Below are 26,388 nucleotides of genomic sequence, written 5' to 3'. Positions count from 1 at the left end.
AGGTTAAGTAACGCGAGGAGGGTGTGTGGTTTCAGAGGGCGGAAACGGCGCAGAGGGAGGTGGAGAAACTGAGGGAACAGCTGGCCGGCGCCAACAGTGCAGCCCAAACCAGGAGCCGTCTGTGTGAGGGAACCAGCGGGGTAAGACCTCACTCCTAATGACTAGACCACTCTATGACCCATGCAGAACTGAGTATGAGGTCAGAGGGCTGTTTTTGTTCTTACTTTATATTTTAAACTGAATGGTTGTCAGTTATGTGGCTGAGGGGTTTTAAATGAAAATGCCCCTTCTCCTCACCTCCCAGGAGAAAAGTGAGTCGGAGTGTTCGTCATCCCGGCTGGAGACCGCCCTGGTGGCGAAGGACAGGGAGATCCTCCGTCTACTGGAAAATGTGCAGAGACTGCAGTTCACCTTACAGGAAGTCCAGGATAGCTCAGCCAATCAGATTGCAGAGCTAGAGCGCCGACTTGCCTACAAGACTGATGCTATTGAGGTACTTTATAGCATACAGCAGTGGTAGCCAACCCTGTCCTGGAGATCTACTGTCCTGTAGGTTTACTTTTCAACCCTAATTTGGCACACCTGAATCTACCAATTAGCAGCTCAACAAGATCTCTAGCTGTTGGAAGAGATGTGCTTTGTTGGGGTTGGAGTGAAAACCTATGGGATGGTAGGTGTCCAGGAACAGGGTTGGTTACCACTGGCATACAGTCATGTGCAGGATTTCCAAATTCAGTCTCATCCTGAAGTTTCCAGCATCTTTGGTGAATCCCTTCATTATATTCACAGCTTGTCTGTAAGACTGGAAAGTTTTTTTAAGTATCCGAAAATTCTTCAAACATATTTCTGATAATATGCAATACTTGATGAAAAATACATTTGTAAATATATTTATTAAAAAGTTAATATAAAATCTTTTAATATGTGTTCAGGCTCTTGTCTGGTTGAGGCTCCCTGTTTTCCATGATGTGTGAATGTTTCTCTCTTTTGGGTCTGTGCAGAGACTGGAAGCCAAGCTGCAGTCCCAAGTGGATTATGAGGAGATTAAAACTGAACTCAGGTGAGACTCACCTGCTTTAGGGCAATGACCAGAGCTATTTCTTCATCGTAGTATATATTATAATGTATGCATGTGTGTGTGTGTGTGTGTTTAAATGCACACAGTACGTAATCACCCCGTCACTCTGTTCTTCTTTTCCGAAAACAGCATCCTGAAAGCAATGAAACTCGCCTCAGCCAATGGCAGCTCTTCGCAGGTGAGAGAGGTTTTTGAGGTGAAAGGCATCAATACTGAACAAAGACGAGTAAAATAAGGGAACAGAGTGACTTGCTGGCGGGCCTTAATAGGTATTGATATCAACAACTGATGCGCGCACATCTGATTGATCGCGATCACTTTATTTTTTATAAGAGTTGGTCCCTCTGTCATTTCATCAGAATGGCCATTTACAGTCGAGTTCTGACAAACTGCGCCCTGCTGTAGTCCTACTAATACTTTTAGCTGTCATCTACTGAGCATGCCTACTGCTGGGCCAGTGTTTTTGTATAATCCGTACCTCCCTGTATACTGTGAACAATGGCCTGAAGCAAACTGTTAAGACTAATACAGTGGAGAACTGCAAAGAAATGCACATAGCGATGATGCTGAACTGTGAATGCCAGCCTCCCTATGTACAGTGTATTGCAGTTGACATAATGGAAATAAGGTGGGGGAGATTGCCAGTTAATGTAGTGTAACTGATTTGGTTATATTCGATGATGCATGCAGAATATACAGTCCACAGTATGTTCATATATGTACCCGTGGTTACGCTAGCCGATGGAATGCTGCGTCTTTGGAACGCAGGACATTTCAAAATCTGCGTGTTACACTTATTCACTTGCATTCTGATAAAAATAACTATTTTTGCTATGATATTGCAACTCGCAATAATAACACAATGAATGTCGTTTATAATTTTATTATGTTAGCTAGCTAGAAGGTGACATCTCATTTTTGGCTTTTCATTTAAATTAAACACTTTCTACCAATGGCTGAGCAAATATTAGGATCGATAAACTAAAATAAACTAAAAATAACATGAGTTATTATTTTGTTGTTTGTTTATGTCAGGGTCATCACCTGCTGTAATATATATTTTTTAAAAGACCTTGGAATATCTGTGTTTATACAGTGGAATGCATTGTATTTTTCCTGCATTTTTGCTCTTCTTTCTTTGTTAAAAGCACAGAATCCTGTGTTATTGCAGCCACTGATATGTGTATATATGCTGTGCGTAGGTATTTGTGTTTTGTACAGGACGATTTAAGCTTATGCATTGCAACACAATATTCATACTAAGGCTTAAAATCACATTGCAGGCTCATGATAAGTTATCTCTTGCACCATTTTATTTCTTTTTTTCTCCTTTCTTTCTTTCTCTCCTTCTTTCAGGACTCCTCTAAGGCAGCCGAGGCCCTGTTGCTGGACAAAGAGGCCTTCCTTTCCTCACAGAAGTACCTTGTGGAAAAGTCCAGGGTTTTGCACAGCAATGGTAATGACAAGCAATGCTGTAGTGGCTGTGGTGTCAGCTGTGGGCATGTGGGACTGTGACTCTGTTCCTGTCTGTGACTCTAAACCCTGTACCCCTTTCTGACTCCTTGTGACCCCTCTGTGTGCCTTGCAGATGAGGATCAGTCGGAGGACTCGGGGAAGGAGTCGGGAAGGCCCGTGGGCTCCTTCTCCTCCCCTCAGAGGGCCTTGCAGCTGGAGGGACGCGCCTCCTCCAGTCCCGGGCCTCCTGTCGCCAGCGGGAGCGCCTCCACCCATGACCTCTCGCGCCCCTTCTCCGTCTCCCCGTTCCCGGGGGAGAAGCTGGGCGGGGAGCACCTTCTGCAAAAGCAGCTCCTCTCTCCTCTCTTCAAGAAGGAGGGCAACCCCCTCATGGCCTTCCCCACGGCGCTGTACGCGGCTAAAGCCGCCCTCATGTCCGCCAATCAGGGCCCTCCGGCGGGCGGGGCCGGGGACACGGGCCCGCCCAGCGACCAGTCGGAGAGCGGGAGCTCCGGCGCCGGCGACGACGACCAGCTGGACACGGCGGAAATCGCCTACCAGGTGAAGGAGCAGCTCCTGAAGCACAACATCGGTCAGCGCGTCTTCGGCCACTACGTCCTGGGGCTGTCCCAGGGCTCGGTCAGCGAGATCCTGGCCCGCCCCAAACCCTGGCGCAAGCTGACCGTGAAGGGCAAGGAGCCCTTCATCAAGATGAAGCAGTTCCTGTCCGACGAGCAGAACATCCTGGCTCTGCGGACCATCCAAGTGCGCCAGCGAGGTGAGTTCCACGGTTACGCGAGGGAACAGGGCTCTCCGAGCGTTCCCACTCACTCCTGGCGCTGTGTACTTTTCAGTCTTTCACCAGGGAACTTGGCCTGAACTTGAAGCCAGCACACCCCCCCAACCCCCACCCCCCACCCCATCACCACCACCACAACCCCACCTCCTCTCTCTCCAATGTTTGTTGTGATACTTTTAACTTTGTTTTCTCTTCAGATTTCTCAGCTTTGAAAATCTGAGCTTCAAGTACACTGCAACCTCACAGATGCCAAGCTCTCAAAGGCAACCATTGATCTACCAGTCAAAAGCAAAGCCTTCGAACTCTTCTCTGATCAGTCATCCCACTCACCTCTCCCCCTCTCCCCGTTACTTTTTCTTTCCGGCAGGGAGTATCACTCCCCGCATCCGAACTCCTGAAACTGGGTCAGACGACGCCATCAAGAGTATCCTTGAGCAGGCCAAGAAGGAGATCCAGTCCCAGAGAGGAGGTGGGCTGGCTAAAGTGTGGCTGCATTGATACAGTGGGGACCAAACGTGTGAGGACACTACCAAGAACTGATTATTTTCATTATTTATCAAGGGCTAATACAATTATGATACTTAGTTGATACATCTTATTCAAGAATACATTATCTTTTTAAAACTATAGGTGTGTAGGTATTTATTGGAGGACAAAAATTGTTAGTATTTGGTATGTTGACCTTTGACCTTGACTGCTGCCTTCACTCTGCTTGCCATTGATTGCACCAGCTTGTGCAACGCCTCATCTTCCATTTGATCCCAGTACTTTCTCAACACATGATGATCTGTTGATGTTATTTGATGTTTCACCTTTTCCTTGTAAACTGCTTCCACAGATGTTTGATTGGGTTAAATTCCAGTGACTGTGGTAGGAATGCCATTCAAATAACTCATCTTGTTCTCAATAATGTATTCTTGAATAAGAAGTGTAATTGGAATATCATAATTGCATTATTCCTTGATAAATGACGAAAACAACCAGGACTTGGTAGTGTCCTCAGACTTTTGGTTCCCATTGAATGTTGAATGGATTGTGAGATATGGAGGTGTCTGTGCTGAACGTCATGTGACATGGTTGTATTTATGTTGAACATTATGTGACATGGGTGTGTTTATGTAGAACATCCTGTGACATGGGTGTGTTTATGTAGAACATCCTGTGACATGGGTGTGTTTATGTAGATCATCATGTGACATGGGTGTGCTTGTGTTGGACATCATGTAACCCTCGGGTGTATCTGTGGTGCAGGTGACGCTAAGTCTTCCCTGGGCGGCTCTTCAGCCAGAAGCAGTAATGGGGGCAGCAGCAGCTCAGACGACACCATCAAGAGCATCCTGGAGCAGGCCAGGAGGGAGATGCAGGCGCAGCAACAGGCCCTGATGGAGATGGAGGTGTGTGGACGGGGCACGTCCGCGAGCGTGGCCGCTCCCACGAGCGGGCAGGGCGGGGAGCGCCCGGTTCTCTGCGAACCGTCGAAGGGGCTCCCGCCGTCGGCCTTCATCAAGCAGGAGGAGGGGAGCGCGGTGACGGTGTGCGTGGCCAACCCCATCAGCAGCCCCCAGACCCCGCTGAGCGTCCTCTCGCCCGCCGCCTTCGTCCAGAACATCATCCGCAAGGTCAAGTCTGAGATCGGGGAGGCCGGCTCCTATTTCGACCAGCACTGGTCGGCTGAGCGAGGCGGCATAATGGTGGGCGGAGCCGGCGGCAGCAGTGGCGGCGGCGGCGGCTCTCGCCCCTTCACCTCCGTGTCGCCTTCCCTGTCCTCCTCCTCTTCCTCCGGGCACTCTACCCTGCCCCGCCCGTGGCCCCGCCCCGAGAACGGCGAAAGCCTGCCCAACAGCGAGGAGGCGTCGGCCGCTGAGGAGGAGGCGGGGCGGCCGGTGGAGGTGAAGGTGGAGGCGGAGGTGTCTGTGGTCGGGGATGCCCCTTGCCCAGGGAGGCTGTCCTACTACCCAGCCTACATACCGCGTGCGCTCAAGCCCACGGTGCCGCCCCTGACCCCGGAACAGTACGAGATGTACATGTACCGAGAGGTGGACACCCTCGAGCTCACCCGGCAGGTCAAGGAGAAGCTCGCCAAGAACGGAATCTGCCAGAGGATCTTCGGAGAAAAGGTGCCCGCTCATTTTTTCCCCGCCCACCCAAGGTCAATATTCTCATCATTCTTGTTATTCATTACACAATGTTTTATCCATAGGTTCTCACCTGACTGACTTTAAGTTCAGTGTACATGCTTATATTCTTCAGCTGGCTAGTGTTTCCTTTTGTTACGCCAGAAAGATATTTCATGTGTGCTCAGATTAATGAGTAAATTCATGATGTGTTTGTTGTAATAACAGAAAAAGTTGATATTTTTTAGTTAGTTTGAAACCCAGCGCCCCCAGAAAATTATCTTTTGTTGCCATCTAGTGGTGGACGTTGGTATATTGAAAATACTTATTCTGAGGCTTGAAAAAATCTCAATAGGAAGCTTTAACCAATAAGCGGCCGGTCAGAGAAGGCTCAGTATATCCATTCTGCTAAATCCTTACCATAAATCTGGACAAGAGAACCAGGAAGTGTAGCCCCAAGCTACTCACTTAGATGAGCAGGTTCATCTTCTGCAAACCCCCTGCACAGTGAAACATGGGCAGTTTGTGAAGCAACTCCAGACCAGCGGTACTTTCAGCATACAAAGGGCACATCCACGCTTTTGAAAAACATTTAAGAATGATTATTATTATTATTATTTTAATAATAAAAAAAAAATAATTATTATTATTATTATTATTGTTGTTGTTGTTGTTGTTATTATAACAAACAGTTTGGCCAAACAGAACAGCGACCCTGATTGCGTCTGGGCCTGGTTTTTTCTTGCGCAGGTTCTGGGCCTGTCTCAGGGGAGCGTGAGTGACATGCTGTCCCGACCGAAACCCTGGAGCAAGCTGACCCAGAAGGGCCGGGAACCCTTCATCCGCATGCAGCTGTGGCTTCTCGATCAGCTGGGTCAAGGTCTGAGCCAGCCGGCCAATCACAGCCTCTCTCTTGGTATGCTGCTCACGGCTAGTGCAACCAGTCATAATAGGGAACTGCGCTCATTTTTAAAAAAGTTTTGAAACACTGTACTGATGACTACATTTATATAGTATCGCTGTGCTTCATATATACACTTGCACACATATACACTAGCCTCGGCTAAGGAAGAGAAACATCAATGCTTGTCTCGTAAAAAAGCACCTGGATGATCCCCAAGCCTTTTGGGATAATGTTCTATGGGCAGATGACTCAAAAGTGGAACTTTTTGAACGACACCGTCACGTTAAATCTGACATAAAGCAAATACAGCATTTCACTGTAAGAACATCATACCAACAGTCAAACATGGTAGTAGTGTGATGGTTTGGGTACGCTTTGCTGCCTCGGGACGTGGACGACCTGCCATTATTGAAGGATCCATGAATTCTACTCTGTGCCAGAAAATTCACATGCAGCAAGACAGTGATCCAAAACACGAACGCAAGTCCACATTTGAATGGCTGAAAAGAAACTAAATTAAAGTTTTGGTGTGGCCTAGTCAAAGTCCTGACTTGAACCCAATAGAGATGCTGTGGCAGGACCTGAAACGAGTTGTTCATCCTCGAAAAACCTACCAATTTTAGTTCTGCAAGGACAGTGGGCTAAAATGTGTTTTGTGTTTACTCTGGTTCATTTTTGTCTAATATTACATTTTGTCTAAAGATCTGAAACCATTCAGTGTGACAAATATGCAATAATGGAGGGTAAATACTTTTTCATGGCTCTGTACTGTATGTAATTTCATGGCTTAGTTGTGTGCCAATTGCTGTTGGTTAATATCAATCATTAATTGTGATTTCTGTTGCTAGCTAGATTAAAAATTTTAAAACTCTTAATGCATTTAAAAAAATGTGATTTCTTAAACACGTAAGCCCTGCAAAAAGAAGCAGATGACATTGCTCTCTCACTGAGGGAGGGATCTAATTACAGACAGGAGAATGAGAGATGAGGAGCTAACTGCTTTCAACTTTTTTTAACAGCTTTCAACAATTAGTAAAGCAGCCAGCAAGGGAGATACAACATTGGCCATCTCTATTTTAGTTGTTTTAATGGTGCAATTATACAATTGAGCATTATTTTAATTGGATCTTATGACAGACAGTAACGTGCTAGTCTAACGAAATGGGCTGTGTTAGTGAGGCTAGAAGTTGTATCTTCAAGTTTGACACTCACTTGATTCTGCTTTAATGGCGGAATCAGAAGTGGATTCACTGTCGCTAGTAAGATATTCAGATTCAGGAGTGAAAGTGCAATTGAATGAATCTGACTGCCAGATTCTTTATTTAGTTGTCAAGCACAGGTTTAAACCTCTGCCACATATTGTTCAGTAATAAAGATGAAGTACTATAATAAAATAATACATAAAATAAAATACAATATACAAGTTATGAGAATTAAAGTTTTGGAAATGTTATTTTAAATGTATTGATACAGTGATCTCTTTGTCACTACCAATTCCAAGCATAATCCCTCATACTTCCCTCCCTAACTTCCCAATATTTAAAAATGGCTGCTGCTTCTGCCATTGCCCACACTGGTGAATTTAACCCTTAGTTGTTTTGTGTCCCCCTAGCAGATAAGAGTCCCACGACAGCTCGGTCCTCGCCCTCGCCACCCCCCAGCCCAGAGGAGAGCCAGCCCAGCCCATTGCCGGAGCCCGTCAGCCTGGCTCTGGAGAGCAGCAAGGAGAACCAGCAGCCGGAAAGCCTGGGCCCGCGTGCCGAGCCGCCCGGCGGCAAGTCCACGTCCAGCCTCCTGTCCATTCACCCCTCCCACACCTCGCTGGGCATCCAGGAACTGGTGGCCATGTCCCCTGAGCTGGACACTTACTGCATCACCAAGAGGGTGAAGGAGGTGTTGACAGACAACAACCTGGGTGAGCGCAGTGTGGGTGACGCTGTAGTGCTGACATATGGTGCTAGGTAAACCCTCGTCCACTGCACAGCTGGAAATGGAATTTGGAGTGAGCTGGAACGAAAGCATGGCCGTTGCTGGAGCTTGCTTGATTGCTTTTCCCCATCACTTCAGCTGCATTGAGAGCTGGAGAATATGAAGTCACGCTGAATGCTGGTGTGTCTTTTCCAAATTTAGATGTTTGAATTTATGTCTGTGCTCCAAGTCTTTCCTGAAAAAACATGACAAAAAATGGCTCTATTACATATATCCCCCTCTGTTTTCCTGACTGCGATCCCCTCATTTCTCAGTTTTTAGTACTAATGCCCACAGTATCAGTGCAGTTTGTTTCACAGATTTCAGATTGCCAGGGCCAAGTGGGCCAGCAGCAGTATTATTGTGCTGGACCAGCCTTTCGAACCCTCGGAAGCCAGCCAGCCTAGTTCCAGCTCTCTCGTGAAAAAGGGATATTGATACCGTCAGACTTCTGCTGTCCTTGTTTGACTCGCTTGATTGAGTTACCTGAGCCCTGTAACAGCTCTTCAGTTCCTGCTCAGAACGGTGTCCTCTGTAGTGCAAGTTTACAACTATTTTTGTCCACTGGTTTACCCTCTATTAGCATGCTGAGTGTGGCTGAGCCCCTGCTTTCTAACCTGGATGTTTCCATGGGTTTAAGGGCAGTCTGTGTAATGTGTTTATGGTTCTGTGCATGTGTGTTTACAGCCTTCAATGCCTGTGTTCTTACACTGTGTTTACCTTTCTGCATGTTTGCATAGTTGATGTTTTCATTTGTGGATGTGGCGTATGCTCACATTTTTGTGTGTCTGTGTATTTGTACTGTTGGGTTTTTACTTCGGACCCAAAATGTTGCACTTGCATTATGCAATGTCTTCACATCCCCCCCTTTGTGTTCGTGTAAACATGTACACACTATATATATCCTCATAACATGGCTGTGTGTACGTGGTCACATTGTGTTTCTGCTTGCAGGGTCGTCACGTTACTCTGTGTGTGTGTGTGTGGGTGTGTTTCAGGTCAGCGCCTGTTTGGGGAGAGTATCCTGGGCCTCACACAAGGCTCAGTGTCAGACCTGCTGTCCAGACCCAAGCCCTGGCACAAGCTGAGCCTGAAGGGGCGGGAGCCCTTCGTACGCATGCAGCTGTGGCTGAACGATCCGCACAATGTGGACAAGCTGCGGGACATGAAGAAGATGGAGAAGAAAGGTGTGTCTGTGTGTAAATGTGATGCTGTACATTTTGTTTGTGTGGTTGGGAGGTTTCTCCCCAGATGTGATAACCCATCTCTTTCATTGAATGACCTGCTCCCTCGATAGTGATTTGCAGGAATAGCATTTTACCAGTAGGGGGCAAAGAAGCAATTTAACTATTAGTAACTAATATTTTATATCTTATATATTTACTACTGATAACCGCTCTCCTGTGTCTGTGTCCCCTCTAACCAGCTTACCTGAAGCGGCGATATGGGCTCCTGAGCACAGGGTCGGACAGCGACTCCCCTGGTACCCGCTCAGACTGCGTGAGCCCTGCGCTCAGCGCAGTGGACCTGTGCCCCTTCGGCCAGGCCAAGAAGCCGCGCGTGGTGCTGGCGGCTGAGGAGAAGGAGGCCCTGAAGAAGGCCTACCTCCTGGAGCCCTACCCCTCCCAGCACACCATTGAGATGCTGGCCGCGCAGCTCAACCTCAAGACCAACACGGTCATCAACTGGTTCCACAATTACAGGTCAGTCCGTTAGTCACAAGGTTGCTACATCTGCCAGCGTCACGTGCAGTATAAACAGAAGAGCAGACGCAGAGCATCAGAAAGGAGCACTGCCACGTGCCACATGCTCTGGTCAAATCTGTCCCTGTAAGCGGTGACTGGGAGAGCCATGGGGTGACTCATCAGAAGGAAACGTGGTTGTTGGCAGGGTATTCCCCTGCCCGCCTCATCTGCCCCATGGGTAGTCCTCCAGCACAGTGACTGCAGCTCAGCACTGGATTGCAGAGAAAACTGGGGCTGCACATGCTTGGGAAGACTAGAATTAATCTGTACATGCTTGGAAAGACACCCGCTAGAATTAACTGAAAGCAATACAGTGGACAAACCTGCCATTATTTTTGGGCAGTCCAAATCAGAAAGAGAAACAATAGGGAATTCATGGGGGTAGTGATCAAAGAATGTTTACTTTATTTATGTTATAAAGTAAGTGAACAAAATGAGCAGCACTGGTCTGCATGACTCCAGCTGTGATTCTCCTGGCAGGTCCCGCATGCGGCGCGAGGTCTTCATGGAAGGTCTCCAGGACAACGACACGGACGCGGAGCCGAGCGGTTTCTCCACGCCCCCGCCGCAGAGCCCCACCTCCGACTGTGAGGACAGGAAGCAGCCGCACCCCGGCCACAGCCCCCACTACGGCCACCTGCCCAGCGCCGTGCGGAGCCAGCTCGTCGTCAAGCAGGAGGCCTACGAGCTGGAGGATGAGGAGGAGGAGGAGGAGGAGGAGGAGGATGGACGGGAGGACGAGGGAGCAGGGGCGAGGAAAAGGTACATGAAGCACTCTAAAACCAAGTGTATCTCCACGGGCGTGCAGTTCCCCCTGCTGAAGACGGAGCGCGAGGATCCCGTGGCCTGCTACAGAGAGCTGTCCTCAGGCCAGCACTGCCCCAAGGGCCTCAAGGAGGACTCTGCAATGTGCAGCCAAGTGCCGGCGGCCTTCCCTGGATCCCTCTCCCCCGACAGCCCCCAGAGGGCCGGACAGTCTCGGCAGGAGGGGGGCGACGACCCTGAGAAGTCATCGGTGGACCCCGTCAGCTTCAAAGCCTCCTCAGAGCCGTCACGCAGCAGCCTGGAGGTGTCCCTCAACTCCCCCTCCGCCGCCTCCTCGCCGGGCCTCATGATGTCCGTCTCCCCCGTCCCGTCGTCCTCCGCCCCCATCTCCCCGTCACCTCCCAATCCTGCCGCGACAGCGGGCGCCAACCCCGGCTCGGATCCCGCAGCGCCCCCACAGAACCTCCCCAAACTCAACAAGAGCTCTCAGAGACGCAACGAGAAGATGGCCAACCTCAACAACATAATCCACCGGCTGGAGCGCGCAGCCAACCGCGAGGAGACCCTGGAGTGGGAGTTCTAGAGCTACCTTCCTCTCCGCACACCCCCTGCCCCCCCCCTCCCCCAGCCCTCCCCACTTTTTAAAGTTCCTTTTTCTTTTTTTCTCTGTGAGCTGCAGACATGGAGAAGGACTCTGAAAGAGAACGCGTCGAGGTAACTGCCGAAAAAGAGTCGCCCCCCTACTGGGCAGAGGAGCCTGGCTCCTGGCGCACCCTCCCACCCCCGTCTTCCTTGTTCCCCTTCCTGCCGTGAATCCTTCTGTAGAGAAAGGATTACTGCAGAGCAACTTTCCAACTCTGATGAACTACTCAGAGAACTTTTGAAAATGGAGAACAACAACAAAAAAAAACAAACAACAAAAAATAAGAAATTATTTATAAGCGTGTTTTAGGTATTTTAATAAAGGATACTACTTTCAAATATATGTAACAGCCCTAGCTGTTGTGTTTTAAATAGAGGAGGAAACCTCTGATGTGAAGACTTTGCAGCTGTGGTGTCATATGATGCACACTGAAGTTCTGTAGTTTGCCACTGGGTGAGATTAAAAAAAAGACTTCTGTCTTAAGCCATCAAAAGCACTATGATTATTTAAAAAAAGACTGACCAAATTTGCTACTTTTTGAATAGCAATTTTTCAGATTTTTGTCTTTAAGACATTATAGATAAAAGTCAAGTTACTCACAAAAAAACTTAATACTTACTGAGGGATAGTCCTTAAAGACTCTAAAATAGCAAACATCTCCTATGTACTTAGTTTCTTGGTGATATGTTTTGGAACATTTGTAACACAAAAGCGTGTCATGTGTGGTTGTACATGTTGTAGAATTGTCTGCAATAGCCTTCTCTGAACAAGATGTAGCATGGTACTCGACTTACCCTCTTATCCCCTATAGTTAGTCACCTGTGATACACTTGAAATTAAAAAAAAACTGAAAAAGTCTTAAAAATTACAAAAAAAAGAGAAAAAAGGAAATGCAAATAAGAGTAGGACCTTGTTAGTGGAAGTGTTTTTTCTTTAAGACTACATTGCGGTTTACAGTGTGGCCGTTTCTCATGTGCTTGGCAGTGAGGCCGGGGTTTGATTCACTACACATGAGCACAGTTTACACCAGTTTGGTTTTCCATCTCATAATTACCTCTTATGTCCTGTAGGACAGTGATTCTCAACTGACTATTGGCCGACAAACACCTGGGTGCTGGCAGTTTTGAAGGATGCACAGTATAATTAAAATTTAAGCGTCAACGTTGAGAAGTGCCACAGCAGCAACCCCTTCTAACATCAGCTGTTTGCCAGTGCCGGTGTTGCTGTGAAGTTTTAAATGGTCTTCTCCAATTTAAGATTGCTTAAAATCAAGGGATTAAGGGTTAATCGCAAGCTAAAAAGTAGCATCTCCAGATGAACTTTTTTCCACATGTTTACACGACAGTTGGGCATCATTATGATTTTGGAATCCAGTTTAAATTGGTTTGAGTGAATCTGTGTTTGAGAGAGAGTGGGAGAGAAAGGGAAAATAAGAAGACTATGGGAAAAAGATTTACAGAAGATGATTCAGCACACCAGGACTTGTCACAGGTCACAGTGGTTGAGAGACACTGCTCAAGGACATGCCCATCTTGCCCTACACATCAGGCAGGTTTACTGTACGTCTCTTCTGTTCTTAATTCCGTTCTTGCCTGTTGAAGTTTACTGGGGCACCCCCAGTTTGCTCTCCCTACTGTACATTTTATCTCATTGAATTTGCGCAAAGGTATCAACAACCCCCCCTCAGTATATACTGTATAGTTACTGTCTTTGGGAAATAATGTGTAACTGAGGTGTTCTACTTTTGAAGGAAAGCATGAAGCAGTGATTCAATGTGTGATGTCACGTACGATAAAAGAGCTGTAAATCTTTCCAGATCACTTTCAAAATCCCAGTTAAAGATTTATAATTGTGATATAGCTACAGAATTTTGTTCAAAGTCAGTGGATAAAGTATGCTTTTGTACTTACAGCCAAAAGTAATGGCACCTGACTGTTCCTTAATGAATTGGCATAACCACACATTATCCCCAACGCTATGTTATGCTACATTTTAAGTTTCACTCTATGGCAAGGAATTCACAGGAACAATGCACTTATAATACTACTAGATCTTCTAGTTTTTGGTGTTATATTTCATGTCACCACTTGCCTTTAAATAGCCTGTGCTATTAATGCTGCATCAAGCTGAGCATTAGAATGAACTCAACAGTATCAAGGTGTTTATGAGTAATCCTTTAAAACTATATGAATAGTGAACCACAAAATGAGTAAACATTTCAATCAATGAATGAAGGCTAGTGTATAATGCAATGTTGAGCTAAGACCTGTCAAATTTAGAGAATGAAAGCTTAGAATATAAAGGGACATCATTCATATTTTAATAAAACCCCGGTGATCTTGAAGCCCTAAGTGAAACCAAAATCAGTGACTATGTTTATTAAATTTTAATCACACCTCAACAAATATCTTGAGATAAAGTTACTGGTCTTGAGTGTTTTGCTCTTGGCCTCTGAATTTGTGCTTTCAAATGAGTACTTTTGTCATGTCAACAGTGAGTTCCTTCTAAGTGTTTTGCCTCTGTTTTGTAATCTCATGAACAATGTTTATAAGTCTCCAATACCTCCTGTGAGAATTACTTACAGCACTTCGATTTTAAGATATGTGAAAAATCTAAAATAATTCATGGGAAATATTTACATTTCCTGACTTAATGTTTCACTAGTCTTTGCAGTTTATGTATCCTTGAAGTTGGTAGTAACATTTGCACATGTTTTAATAGTACAGAGAATTGGAAATATATCTATATATATAAAAATACACAGTTACAGAAAATGATATCTTAGATTCTTGAAACAAATGTGCTAATTATATTAACAGAGTGTACAGATTTATTTACCAAACCCTCAAGCCAGTTCTGGTCTGGACAGCTTGCCCATATTTTAGACATTTTCTCAGGGTAGTCTTGCCTCCTTATAAAATGAGCTTTACAAAATAGATTGGTCCTTGTTTCAGGTAAATTCACCATGTTGTGGGACTTAAAGTGACACACTATTAAGACAAAATTGACAATTTCCCTTATTTGCTACATGTGCATCACTGAATTCTCTAGTCCAACAGAAAACTCACAACAGAGTGGGCAAACTTCCAGCATCAGTTTTAAAAAAAATACTACTTCTCAGTAGTAGATGTTTGTGCTGTACGTTCTTTTCTATAAAAGTAACATGGATAGAATATAGAGAGAGATGACTGCTTTGTAACCAGTGAGAATATTGTCAACAACCTTTGAAGCATGTCGTTAGTCAATAGCTTCTCATTAAAAATGTTTTTAAATAAAAAACAGGAACTACTGTAGGAGATGGTGAAGAAAAAACGTTCTCTGAGACTTCTAATGAAAGTGATTACTGTACTTGTTGCTGAGTGAATCTCCTTGATTATTTCAATGTAGTACACCTTTAAAGTGAACAAGGTTTGTCCTGCATTGAACCACAGCACAGTACCTTTCACAAATTCCACTGAATTTTGGGCTTTACATTTGACTTGTTCATAACACCTTTCTCTACTATATTAAAAAATCCTCAAAATAGTTATGAACTAACAAAACCACACAGGCAGGCACAAACATGAAGTCACATCCATACTAGTGATTACAACTTGCTATTATAACAGAGCCCCTCCCTCCCCACCATACTTTTTTTCCCCCATTTTAACATTTGTATCTTGCATGTGTTTTCATATTGTTCACCGAAAAAGGGGACTAGGCTGTATTTTTTATTATGATCCTACTGCATCAGAAACGGCACTCAACTCTTTATATATGTTGACAGGAATGCTTGTGAAAACAGGTTGATATTCAGTGAAGACATGGTGGAGAGGCATATGAATTCACATAATTTTTACTTTAAGCTCCAACAGACCTACCTGTACTTCCCACAGCCTGAAAACCAAACTTACAAATAAAGAAAGTGTAAGATGATAGAAGCGGATAGTTGTTAAAATCAAAACCCACAACCATGTTTAAGAATACTCTGCTTTCTTCCCTTGATAATTGGTTCATTGACATAGACAACGGCAGACGAGCCGCAGATATTGCAGGTCCTCTGTGACCCCAATATATCACTCACTAGAAAATATGAACAATTGTGTAATGCCTTCTGATATTACAGCTGTTTCAGCTTTAATTGAAACATCAGTCTGGTTTTTCTAACCCTAAAACTATATCTGAAGGAGGCAAGAGAAGTGCTACACTGATAAATTGGCAAATTCATCCCATTTTCAAAACCAAAATCCTTTGCATAGATGTCCAAAATGTGCTAAATGAAACATTTCTGGATGCTAAAAGGTTACAATTGAGGTGCTATAAAAGGTAAATGATCCTTTAATCTGCAGTATATGAATCACAGTTTGATGTCAAGGATTGATAAATGTATAATGGTGCATTAATAATAAATGTATTTAGGATCTGAGCTATTAGATGTGATTTGGGTCTGATCAAGTGAAGGTAGTTATTACAAGCATGTGTTCATTTGTTCCATTTGTAAGCTTTATCATCAGTGGCAGAGGTACCTGAAATGCCTTTGAGTTTTCTGTCACTTCATCTTCTTGTGTAGACACAAACCCATTTACCAAAACTGCCTACAGCTAACCTCTGTTAAATAACTAAAAGCATCAGAAGATATGATTTATTCTGAATAGGCAAATATATGCAGAGTCTTGGAATCATGCATCAAGCCATCGCTGAAAACATCATTGTATAAGATCCTGCTTGTGTTATGTTTTTTTGTTGAAACTTTGTAACAGTTGCATAAACTAAGCTGGCCTTCTGTACTGGTAATGTCTTCTCCTTTGCTCTAGCACCATACACAGAAAATGGTTTTCTGTAGAGTCTGGAAAACACATTTCACTGCAGGTAATGTACAGTACAATCCTAGTCAATCCATATATCCTAAATCCCCTGCTGATCATGCATCCATGCATCATTCAATGGTGAGCAACATTTAATACACAAAGCTACTGCTGCTTGTTCTAATAACACTTTCTCAAAAAATAATCTTCCGTGAGCTACAAATTGTTAATCCATCCACAGACCCCAGTTATAAATTGTGAAATGTTAATGTGAAACATTGGCTGTTTTTTCAGTCTGGCTATAATAGCTATGGGAGTGTGCATGTAATGTTATTTTGCACATTAGTCATATTTTACAAACAACTGCTACAGACTATATTAACAGCCGGTGGCACGGTGGTGCAGAGGGTAGAACTGTCGCTTCACAGCAAGAAAGATTCCTGGCCTGGCCCTTTCTGCATGGAGTTTGCATGTACCTGGCTGTACCCCAACGAGACCTCTGGGTACTCCAGTTTCCTCCCACAATCCAAAGACATGCAGGTTATGTTCATTGGAGACTCTAAATTGCCCATACGTATACGTGTGGGAGTGAATGGTGTGTGTGCCATGCGATAGATCTGTCAAGGGTGTGTTCCTGCCTCTCGCAACCCTGACCAGGATAAGCGGTTATAGATAATGGACGGACATATAACATATATTAACAGCACACACACCAGACCAACACACAGTAGCAAACCAAGGTCATTTATCGTATCGTTTTTGAACCTGTGTTAGTGTCAAATCGCATTTTAAAATCGGTAGTTTACGATAAGGTCATTCTTTACATACAGTAGCACGCGCTAGGCCTATATAAAGTATTTGCCCATCTTAACATCTTGCGCAAAATAGGTTCACTCTCGTTCAACAAGGAAGGATAGCTGCATATCATGTAGGGTAATGTTCAGATATCTGCACAGATTCTCTGCTAGCATTTCCTGTTAAGTACTGTAAAATGATTCTTTGACTTCGTTACGATGGTTCAGCAATCACTTGTCCATGTATTATTTACATAATTACCTATACACGGATGTGAAGTGTGTGCTTCCATTCATCACATGGGGTACGCTTCTGCTACCACTGGAATGAGTTACCACCAAGCTCCCAAGCTATAGCTACGTCATTCTGCCAAATTGTCTTACTTTTAGGTGTCGTGTTCCACCATCTGGATGCTAATAACATTTTTTTACGTCTAGACCTTAAAATGTAGGAGGCAGAAAAACCGGCTTGCAAATAGACTATTAGCAGCTGCATGTATTAGCCTACAGGTTGTCCATAATCGAAGGAAAACGTACGATGATAGAGTTGGGTACAGCAACTCAGATTATATAGCAAAAACCCATGCAAACGACATTTGGCTAAGTAACTTCATAGAAGTCTTTGATTTAACGAATATTTAATCTGAGTGCGGAATCTCCGTCCGGCATTAACAAAAATGTGCCGAGGATGAGCTTTTTTGCTAAATTCTATTGTATGGCTCGCTGTTGCAAAACTTTGCATTGGTTTAAATGTATACTTAATTCAACTGAATCATATTTGCATACAACAGGTTGGTTCTAACCTGCAGGATTGGTGACACGTCTACAGTTCTACGACAATATATTCGAATATAGATCCAGAATGTAATCCTGTTCATTCACCCGGTCCCTTAGAAGATATATTTACCTACGTATACAACCAACTGCCAGTTACTGTGTGTGATCGCAGTCAACCGATGACTAGTTTAATCATAATCTGCGTTCACATGGCCCCAAAATAAAAATTGAATATAACGGAAAGAACGTACACAAACCGCTCTCGTACAATGTTTACGGTACCCCACTCCTCCCCATCTGAACGTGATTACGCAACAAACACTGCGTACGATCTCACGTCACGTGGGGAGTCCAGGGTTGGATACGCGGCGATGGCGACTCGGCGCTTTAGCAGGAGGGACTGATACGGCAACTGGATCTGACATTTTATTTATTGTATGATTTGTTATTTATTGCAGTCAGAGTGCACAAATCGTCGACGAAACCCTCAGCAGACTCTTTACCGGAGCTCCCTCTCGGTGAGTGCGCCGGTCACCTCTCTGCCTCGGTGTGTTTTGGCTGCGGCCTCCGACTTGGGGGTCCGCCCTCCATCTCATAACAACAACAAAAACAGAGCCTGTCAGCCAAGCTGGGATAAGGGAGACACAGCGGGCCATGCTACGCGCTCAGCCTAAGGCTGATCATAGCAACAAATACGACACGTTTAGAATGAGCAAATTGACTTGTTTTTCTTGAAAGAACAGAGTTTGCAAATGAGACGAGTAATAATCGTTATGGTGGTGTGGACGGGTCGGGAAAAGATAGCTGGCTAGCTAACTGTTATCAACCAAGCTTCCATTGGCATGAAAATAACGTTAACCTGCTAACTAAGCTAGCTGCCCAGCTACATCCAGAACGCCGCAAAGAGAACAGAAGAGGCAGGGCGTAACGGTTAGATGTGGATTCACTAATCGGTTACATTTTAATAATGGGCTGGATTTAGAAATGCAACCACATGACATTAGATAGCTACATATTTAAATAATGGAAATCTGCTTGCTAACATGATTTAACGTTAGCTGTTTAGCTACCGGGAACTTAAAGCATACAGACTGCTAGCAAGCTTAAACAGACAACAGAAGACACAAGTTAGTACAAAGAAGACTAGCTAACTGGCAACACAAAACGCCAGGCATTAGTTAAGATATTGTCAGGTTAGAGTAAATGGCGCACTTTACTAACATTGGCTTACGTGTTTTCATTATGAATGAGTGCCTTGCTGGCTAGCTAGCTTGACGCTTAATTGGCATCGCTAGCTGGCTAGTATGTAGCATGTTGAGCATATTGAGTTATTGCATAAGTTTATATCTGCAGTTATCCAGATAGCCGTCGTTAGCTGGACGCTGCAGAATTTCTAAACATAGTGTTTCTGAACGCACACAGCTCGCCCCTTCATTACAATACCTCTCATTTTACCGTTGTTTTCTGGTTTGGTAACATAACATAAGCGACTGCAATCAACAACTCTTACGTTAATGCTATGAAGAAGAATCTAGGTGGATGCGTTAATTCACTATTAGACGTTTTCATTGGTCTCTGGTCTCCTTTTTTGCCCACATCTTAGTTTACATTGATGGTAAACCAACTACTGTAACATTAGCTAGCTGGCAAGCAGTCACCCCGAGTACAGATTTTTTAATGATTGATAATGACAAAGGGGAGGACTCTCCAATTTTAACTTTTAGATACCTTGTTATTGTTTTGACTGCAAACTTTATGTGAATACTTTAGACAGTAAACAGTAGCTGAAATAGCCCGGATAATAATTGAGAATTTGCTTCATTTTAGCTTAAAAGGGTTAGGAAAACACTTAGACTAGATTTAGTGCATTGTAGTTTAGTGCATGGTACTAAGCAGTCACAATTGAGATAAACAGTCTTTAATTTGAATCGTAAGGGCCAAAACAACCCTGCCTGAAGTAGAAATTTCTGGGTTTGCGTAGGGATTATTCCTGGTGCAAGGAGCAGTCAGCTGCAGCTAATTGGTGCCACACTTAAAGCCCTTGTGTTATGAAGTATGACCATCATGTGATAGGGAACTCTTTCCTTCCTTGGGTTGATAGGATGTTTGAAACTTTCATACTTATAAGGATACTCAACTGTTTGTGATGTTCTTTAATGTTTATCCCCTGCGTAACATGGAAACTGAATTTTTTTCTTGTGAAATGTCATTTGCATATGACGTATGTGAACGTTTTGTTGAAAGCCTGAACATGGATGAAAATGTGAAAATTATTTTTTTCTTGATCGTTGTAGTTCCATTTTTGCGGTGTACCTGTAGGGTCCAGGGTTTTCAAGTTGGATTGTGCCTGTTTAAGCTATGGGCTTACCTTTATATCTGAACACACTAGACTAAGTGGAAGGATATAAGATTGTGAGGGCAACTCGGATGAAGATGTCTGCCGAAAAATGTATATTCATAGATGGTAGTGGGGAGGATGATGACAACAGTGACTATGACATCACCTTTCTTTAGCAAGGCCACCTCTTCCATTCGCTGTGCCAGGCCGTGTGATTGAGGCTGAGAGAGGGGTGTCGCGCTGAAAAAAACGGGGCTTGGATGGGAACGCAGGCCGAGCGCAGGGCTCACCTCGAACCCTCGTCACGGATAACGTGGCACCTGATGCAATCCTGTCTGAGAGAGTGACACTGATACTCTCTCCTCTCGCCACTGCCACACTCTTAAGCTGTGGTCACTGCCCGGGGTGGCATAATGTCACCATGAAGAGATCCGCACGCATGCCTAACCTTCGCCTTAAACAGGAACCGGCACATCAAAAAACGGGGCTAAACAACACGCCTATCGATACTTTTATATGTTTCATTTGCTTTTGTGAGGAAGAAAAATTAAGAAAAAAATAATAATAATATGTATTTTAAAAAGTAAAGCACAATTCCAAGGCTTCGCAATAGCCGTGCTGCTGCCGCCGCCCAGATTAAAACAGACACACCTCTGTTAGTCTGTTGGAACGCAGCCTTCAGCGGGTTAGACCAGTGCGCGGCTCCTGCACCCTCCCTAACCCGTCCCGGGCGCTGCGTTACTGTACACGCCGCAGCCCGTTTGCCAAAATCTCCCCTTCTGTCCCCCCGTCGGAGCGCTCCAAACTTTGTTTTGGTGCGACGGGACCCTGCTGCTAATCCAGCGCTAAACACGGGGCCGCAGTCACGGGACCGGGAGTGGCTGAGGGGGGCGTGACCTGGGGTCGGGACAGTGGGTCACGAGCCAGATGGGATAAGCGCTCACGCGTGCGTGCGCACTGCAGATAGGTTTAATCAGTACCTACCAGCGCTGAGGGGTGTGTTTTTATAGCATCGCGCTGTTCTGCACAGCGCTTCGTATGCCTCTTGCTTTGGAGTGGGGTTTTGGCACGTTCCAAATTTTCTAGGGCTGGGAAAGTGTTATATTTCTAGAATTCTCAAACAGTCACAGTGCAGGCCTGTGTCAGAGTACTTTTAGTGCTGTTTCTTCAAAGTATGTTTGGCAGAAAGTAGTGAGTCTGACATGACACACATTGGCATTAAAGGAACCGCAACACCGGGACTGTGCAGTAAAAACACGGCTAAGCAGAACTGATGAAATAGAGGAGCAATTGCAGAAAAATTGGGGTAGGACATGTGAATGGGAATGGTAATGGAGAAAGATGCCTGACATGACCATAGCGATGCACGCAGGGTATCCTTGAATATGCATATCGTGCATAACTTTAAACTGGTCTGTCAAGTATGAACGATAAGTCGGGGCCATCTCTAGCTGCACTTCACCGCGCGCTCAAGGCAGGACGTGGAAGAGAACACCCGAGCGAGGAGCCAATCGGAACGGAGGCCGGGCGGCCGCGTCGTTGACGTATGCTGGAATGCCGTCCACACAATCTAAGGCGCCACTATGTGAAGTGAAGGATTCCCGAGTTTATCGGAATGCCACGCTTCGCATCACATATGTTGCTCTTTGGTTCGGCGCACCTCCGTTCCGTTCACTGGGTCCTGTCAGGTGAAGCTCCCGTCCGCGCGCGCCGCGACCTTTTGCCGGTATCTGGGGGAGCTGCGTAGCGAGGCGGGGCGGCGCCGCGTGTTTATCTGATTCCGACCGCGTCAGACGGTGAGGGGGGAGAGCGTCGGCGGCGAAGCCAGCGCGGAGAGATAAGCGAAGAGGAAGCGGCGAGCCGACACTGCGGCCGACACGCTGAGGGAGGAGCGGCTCGTTGCATCACACCCTGAAAGCGCAGTCAGTGTTTTGGAGCCGGGGCATTGTGGGATAGGCTGAGTGAGAGGGCGAACTGGCCGCTGGTCAAACCCCACAGACGGTCTCGGGATCGTCTTCGGTGACGCTCCGTTCCTGGTTATATTTAGCCTCGCCCGAGTTGTCGCAAGAAATATGCGCTCCCAAGTAAGCGGCCTTTTCATCATGGCCGGCGCTGGCTCCTCCTCGCTTGTTTCGTGAGATTTTAGAGCTCAAATATTAATGCGATCAGTGTTATATGTCTAAATGATCGTATGTAGAAAATGTCCCACACCTGTTTCATCATTTTGTCTTACGCCCCATGGCACTTTTTGGTTTTGTATTTGTCAGTATATGTGAGCTCAAAAAACAACTATTTATTCTGTGAAGACTGATATCTTTGCAGTGTGGAGTTTGTATTCCAATTTTTAGATGAATAACGTATCATTAAATGAATGCTTCAAGTTCAGTACGTAAATTAGAACCCGGTAGAACCCTGCCACTGAGTCTTTTTGAGTGGAGGCTAACCGATGAGTCTTGATAACATGTCTGGAGTTCACTCTTCTCCATTAAATTAGTGTTTCATATGGAGCGCCTGTTTAAACAGTCGGGGTTCATGGTCCAGCCAGTTGATTTGTTGGTGTGTTTTGACTAAATTGGGACTGGCACACCAGTGCCCCCCTCCCCCCTCCCTACAGCACCACAGTCTTTTGGAAGTGACCGCTCTTCTCCCTCTCGGTGCACTTGAATGAGTGCCAGTGACATTGTATATGAATCAGCTGGATATCCAGGCATTGATTATTTTTAATCCCACAGGAACAGCATTCATTGACAAGGCATTCGCGGCAGCGAACAAATGTTAACCAGAATGTCCTAGGGCTGCGTTTGTCCGCATAAAACACGTAACGTTATTTTTAATCGCTGTTTAAAAATGGTTTCACGTAAATTGTCTCTCTTCCCTCAGAATTCAATGTCCTCGTTCTCTGTGGGTTTGCCGCAACAGAGTCAGAGGTCTGCTTCTCCTGCGTTCTCTCTCTGGTGAGTTCTGATGCCCGGCGACAGCGTAATCGCGGTTAATACGGTAATGGCCCTTTTTCATCTGTGTGAAATGCTTTCAGAGTGCAGTCGTCCGGCGGCTTATAGCGAGCGCTCCGGCGCGGGGACAGTGCTCTCGGTGTCGCTCTGCCAGACAGCGCTGTTCTGCGGCTCGATCCGAGCGCGGCGCCCTAGTCTCGCCCGCTGAGCGGAGGGCTAACGGCGTGTCTCTCTCCTCCCCTCCTCTCCTCTCCTCCCCTCCCCTTCTTCTCGCCCTGCCAGAGTGAAGTTTGGCTCCAGTGGAGACAGTGGGCGTGTCCGGGTCGGGTGAACCGCACTCCGTCACTGGGGCCATGGTAAGACCGCTCGCCCTCTTCTCTCTCCGCACAGGCCAGCTCCAGCAGCCAGTCAGGGTTTTTTTTTCTTTTTTTTTCTTTGTGTGTTTGTTGTTTGTTTTGCCTCCAAATCAGTCGTCTGGTTCTGGAATCGGAAACTCTCTCATTGATTTGCACCCTGGCGGTTGGACGGGAGGGTGGGGGAGGGTGAGGGGGTGGGGGTGGTGGGGTCAAACAGTAGCACCGGAGGCACAATGCCCCGCCCTGTCTGCAATGTTTTTTGCAACAGGCAGCGATCAATATTTTATTTTCTGCTACAAACCTTCCGGAGCGAGGTCAAGCCTCCCCGATGTGACCTGATGTAGCCGCTGCATAGCGTCTGGCCCCTCCTGCACAGGAGGAAGGGGTGGATGGCCGCTGTCCTGCGTATGTGCAGGTACACACACCCCCCCCGCCTGATCGCCGTGGCGACAGCCGTGTCCCCGCGTGTCCCCGGCCGCGCGCGCGTCCCCTCAGGCGTGTTGATGCGCGCTGTCAGCTCCGGGTCACGGGCGGCGGTCCCGCTGATCCAGCGGCGGGCAGAATGTGCTGCGGCCAGCCGTTCAGCGCCTGCCGCCGCCGCCCGCCCCTAATCCCCCTTTGTCCCCGGGCACCCGCGCTCTCCCCCAGCGCCGCTCGGCCCTCTCGTGTGCCGATCCCATCACTAAAAATAAAACGCACGTATGCATTGCGGGCGCCCTACACAATGGTCCGTGCCCTCTATGGTCTGCCTGGCGTCGGCATGTTGAATATGCGCAGGCTGCCGAGCTTCGGTCAGCGTGCAGCGCTCTGTTCGCTTCGCACGCCCCCCCCGAACATATCGAACGCGTCCCTGATTAAATGTGCTCCTGCAAATTTAGCCCCGGTTTTAGATGCTTGGTTGTAAATAGATTACTTGCGATGTTTTTGACTTCGGAGTAGAACACCGCGTAGGTGTGTTTTTAGCGGGTGAGCACCTGCAGGCCAGGGTAGTACAGAGGGCCCTTTGAGCAGGGGTCTGGCTCAGGGGCCAGGCTCAGAGGGCGAAGGCTTTGCGGGACTGAAGAAGTGGCTCAGAGGGCGAGCGCTCACTCAATGGTGAGGTTTGCTAGGGCCAGATTTCGGGTGGGTACGGAGGACCTGGAGTGGGCGTGGGGGGCCAGTTCAGAACAGGATTTTAAATCCAGGCTCACGAACTGCCTGCGGTTCTGAGTCAGGAAAGAGTAGAGAATTGTGGGAATGGAAGAAGACCGGTTCAGGTTTGCGCGTGTTGGGAGCCCCGTGCGTCCCCTGCTCTGGCTGACACGGTTTCCTGTTCTACAGGAAGAGGAGGGGCAGCAGAGCCTGGAGTGCATCCAGGCCAATCAGATTTTCCCCAGGAAGCCCCCTGTCCTGGAGGAGGACAACCTGCAGGTGAGACGTGGCCAAAATTCTGGCCGAGTTTGCATAAAGACATAAAGACACTCGAGCATGCTTGCACACGTTGCATCAAATCTGAACGTTCATGGCAGATACAAGTTGGCCAGTCGATGCTGTCAGAGTGAAATTTGAACTGGCGCCATTTCCGCTGCCCTTGTCCCTTTTTTTTTCCTCCTTCTCTGCCCGTGGTGTTAATGTGTAACGGTGCCCGTGGTGTTAATGTGTAACGGTGCTGCGATGGGCTGTGTTGGTCACAGGTCCCCTTTCCTGAGCTGCACGGGGAGTTCACGGAGTACGTGGGGAGAGCTGAGGATGCCATCATCGCTATGTCCAGCTACCGCCTGCACATCAAGTTCAAGGAATCCATCGTCAACGTAAGAACACACCTCGCCCCGCCCGCCCGCCCCCTCACTGAGACCTCCTTCAGTCGTAGGACCGTCTTTTTGAACTGACTTGAACTTCCTCTGCACACGTCCCCCATGTGCCTGGAGGTTTTATGTGAGATTCTGTAGCCATATTGTTGATTGCGGTAGTGTGTCAGGACAAAGTGATCATAAATGGTCAAGACAGAGTCATTCCCAGTTGGGTTCAGTAGTCAAAGTTAATGGTTTGTTATAGCTGTATATTAATATATTGCTTGTAAAAATATTTTACTTGTGATTTTGTATATAAATCTGTTTGACTGACAAAGGGGCCCTGACTGAACAGACACTTTGACTGCCCAGACACTGCTGTATTATTATACTCGTTTTGAGTCTTACTTGGCTGGGGTTACTAGTCTATAGCAGATCAGAATAGTTGCGTCCAAGCGCATACCAACCCTGTTTGGTCTGTTTCCCCTCCAAAACATGTTTGACACGTCAGTAAAGTAAAGGAGGAAACACTTGGTGTCACAAAAGAAAATGTTATCAATTTCGTCAATGATGATAACAGTTATCACTGATGCCCATTTTTAATATTACATTACGTTCCGTTGAAATGCTCTTTTCCTTCTAGAAACATCCGATTCTCCGGTTAATGTGCCAGCGCATGAGTTTGTCACAGAGGGAATGTATAAACGGCAGAGGGTACTTTGTGTTCTTTAATCGGGTCAGATATTTGAGACACAAAAATGTTCTTCAAACAGAAAGTGCAACAAAGTGTACGTTTCCCAGGAGCTACGTGATCTAATGTTTATAGTCCTTCGCAGAGAGCTGTAAAAGCGGGGAACATGCTGTACAGTCGGGAGCATGGCCTGGCACAGCCGTGGGTTCGCATGTAAATGCTAAGTTAGGGTGGGCCACTTCGCTCTCTTCCTCTTTCATTTTGTGTTCTTTAGTCCTGATGTAATGAAACCCCTCTCACAAAAATATGTAGATTCATGTGAGGTTCTTTTTTTTCTGTCTGTGTGGAGGGCAGTTTTGTTTTGTTTGGCTAATTGCGTCTGTTTATCTTTCGTGATCTTCGGCCAAAATAGTTAGATATCTGCACTTCGTGTTTAAAAAAGAACTGCAGAGAATCG

The 26,388-nt window shown here is 46.2% G+C and overlaps 2 protein-coding genes across 7 annotated transcripts in view; both read left to right on the top strand.

The window, feature by feature from the left end:
* The window catches only part of cux2b (cut-like homeobox 2b), a 128,554-nt gene extending 112,321 nt beyond the window's left edge, over positions 1-16,233 (top strand). Inside the window, exons 11-23 of one of the 2 annotated variants that reach the window (XM_064354185.1) lie at positions 36-140; positions 305-493; positions 1,002-1,060; positions 1,208-1,256; positions 2,435-2,534; positions 2,667-3,311; positions 3,700-3,801; positions 4,584-5,449; positions 6,197-6,362; positions 7,966-8,265; positions 9,317-9,505; positions 9,745-10,021; positions 10,544-16,233. In XM_064354185.1, coding sequence (XP_064210255.1) covers positions 36-140; positions 305-493; positions 1,002-1,060; positions 1,208-1,256; positions 2,435-2,534; positions 2,667-3,311; positions 3,700-3,801; positions 4,584-5,449; positions 6,197-6,362; positions 7,966-8,265; positions 9,317-9,505; positions 9,745-10,021; positions 10,544-11,411 — 3,915 coding nt within the window. In that variant the 3' untranslated portion in view covers positions 11,412-16,233. Of the gene's footprint in view, positions 1-35; positions 141-304; positions 494-1,001; positions 1,061-1,207; positions 1,257-2,434; positions 2,535-2,666; positions 3,312-3,699; positions 3,802-4,583; positions 5,450-6,196; positions 6,363-7,962; positions 8,266-9,316; positions 9,506-9,744; positions 10,022-10,543 lie in introns of both variants that reach the window. The other variant, XM_064354184.1, reaches the window with a different exon arrangement.
* Positions 16,234-18,148: 1,915 nt separating this feature from the next.
* mtmr3 (myotubularin related protein 3) overlaps positions 18,149-26,388 on the top strand; it is a 30,885-nt gene continuing 22,645 nt past the window's right edge. For 3 of the 5 annotated variants that reach the window (XM_064354187.1, XM_064354186.1, XM_064354189.1), the window contains exons 1-5: positions 18,149-18,344; positions 23,045-23,118; positions 23,398-23,471; positions 24,792-24,881; positions 25,145-25,261. In XM_064354187.1, coding sequence (XP_064210257.1) covers positions 23,469-23,471; positions 24,792-24,881; positions 25,145-25,261 — 210 coding nt within the window. In that variant the 5' untranslated portion in view covers positions 18,149-18,344; positions 23,045-23,118; positions 23,398-23,468. The remainder of the gene's footprint in view (positions 18,345-23,044; positions 23,119-23,397; positions 23,472-24,791; positions 24,882-25,144; positions 25,262-26,388) is intronic. The other 2 variants (XM_064354190.1, XM_064354188.1) reach the window with 1 other exon arrangement.

Source organism: Anguilla rostrata, chromosome 10, assembly GCF_018555375.3.
Source record: "Anguilla rostrata isolate EN2019 chromosome 10, ASM1855537v3, whole genome shotgun sequence".
NCBI lineage: Eukaryota > Metazoa > Chordata > Actinopteri > Anguilliformes > Anguillidae > Anguilla > Anguilla rostrata.
The sequence above is the reverse complement of the archived record's forward strand: the minus strand, read 5'-3'. Positions and strand labels throughout refer to the sequence as shown.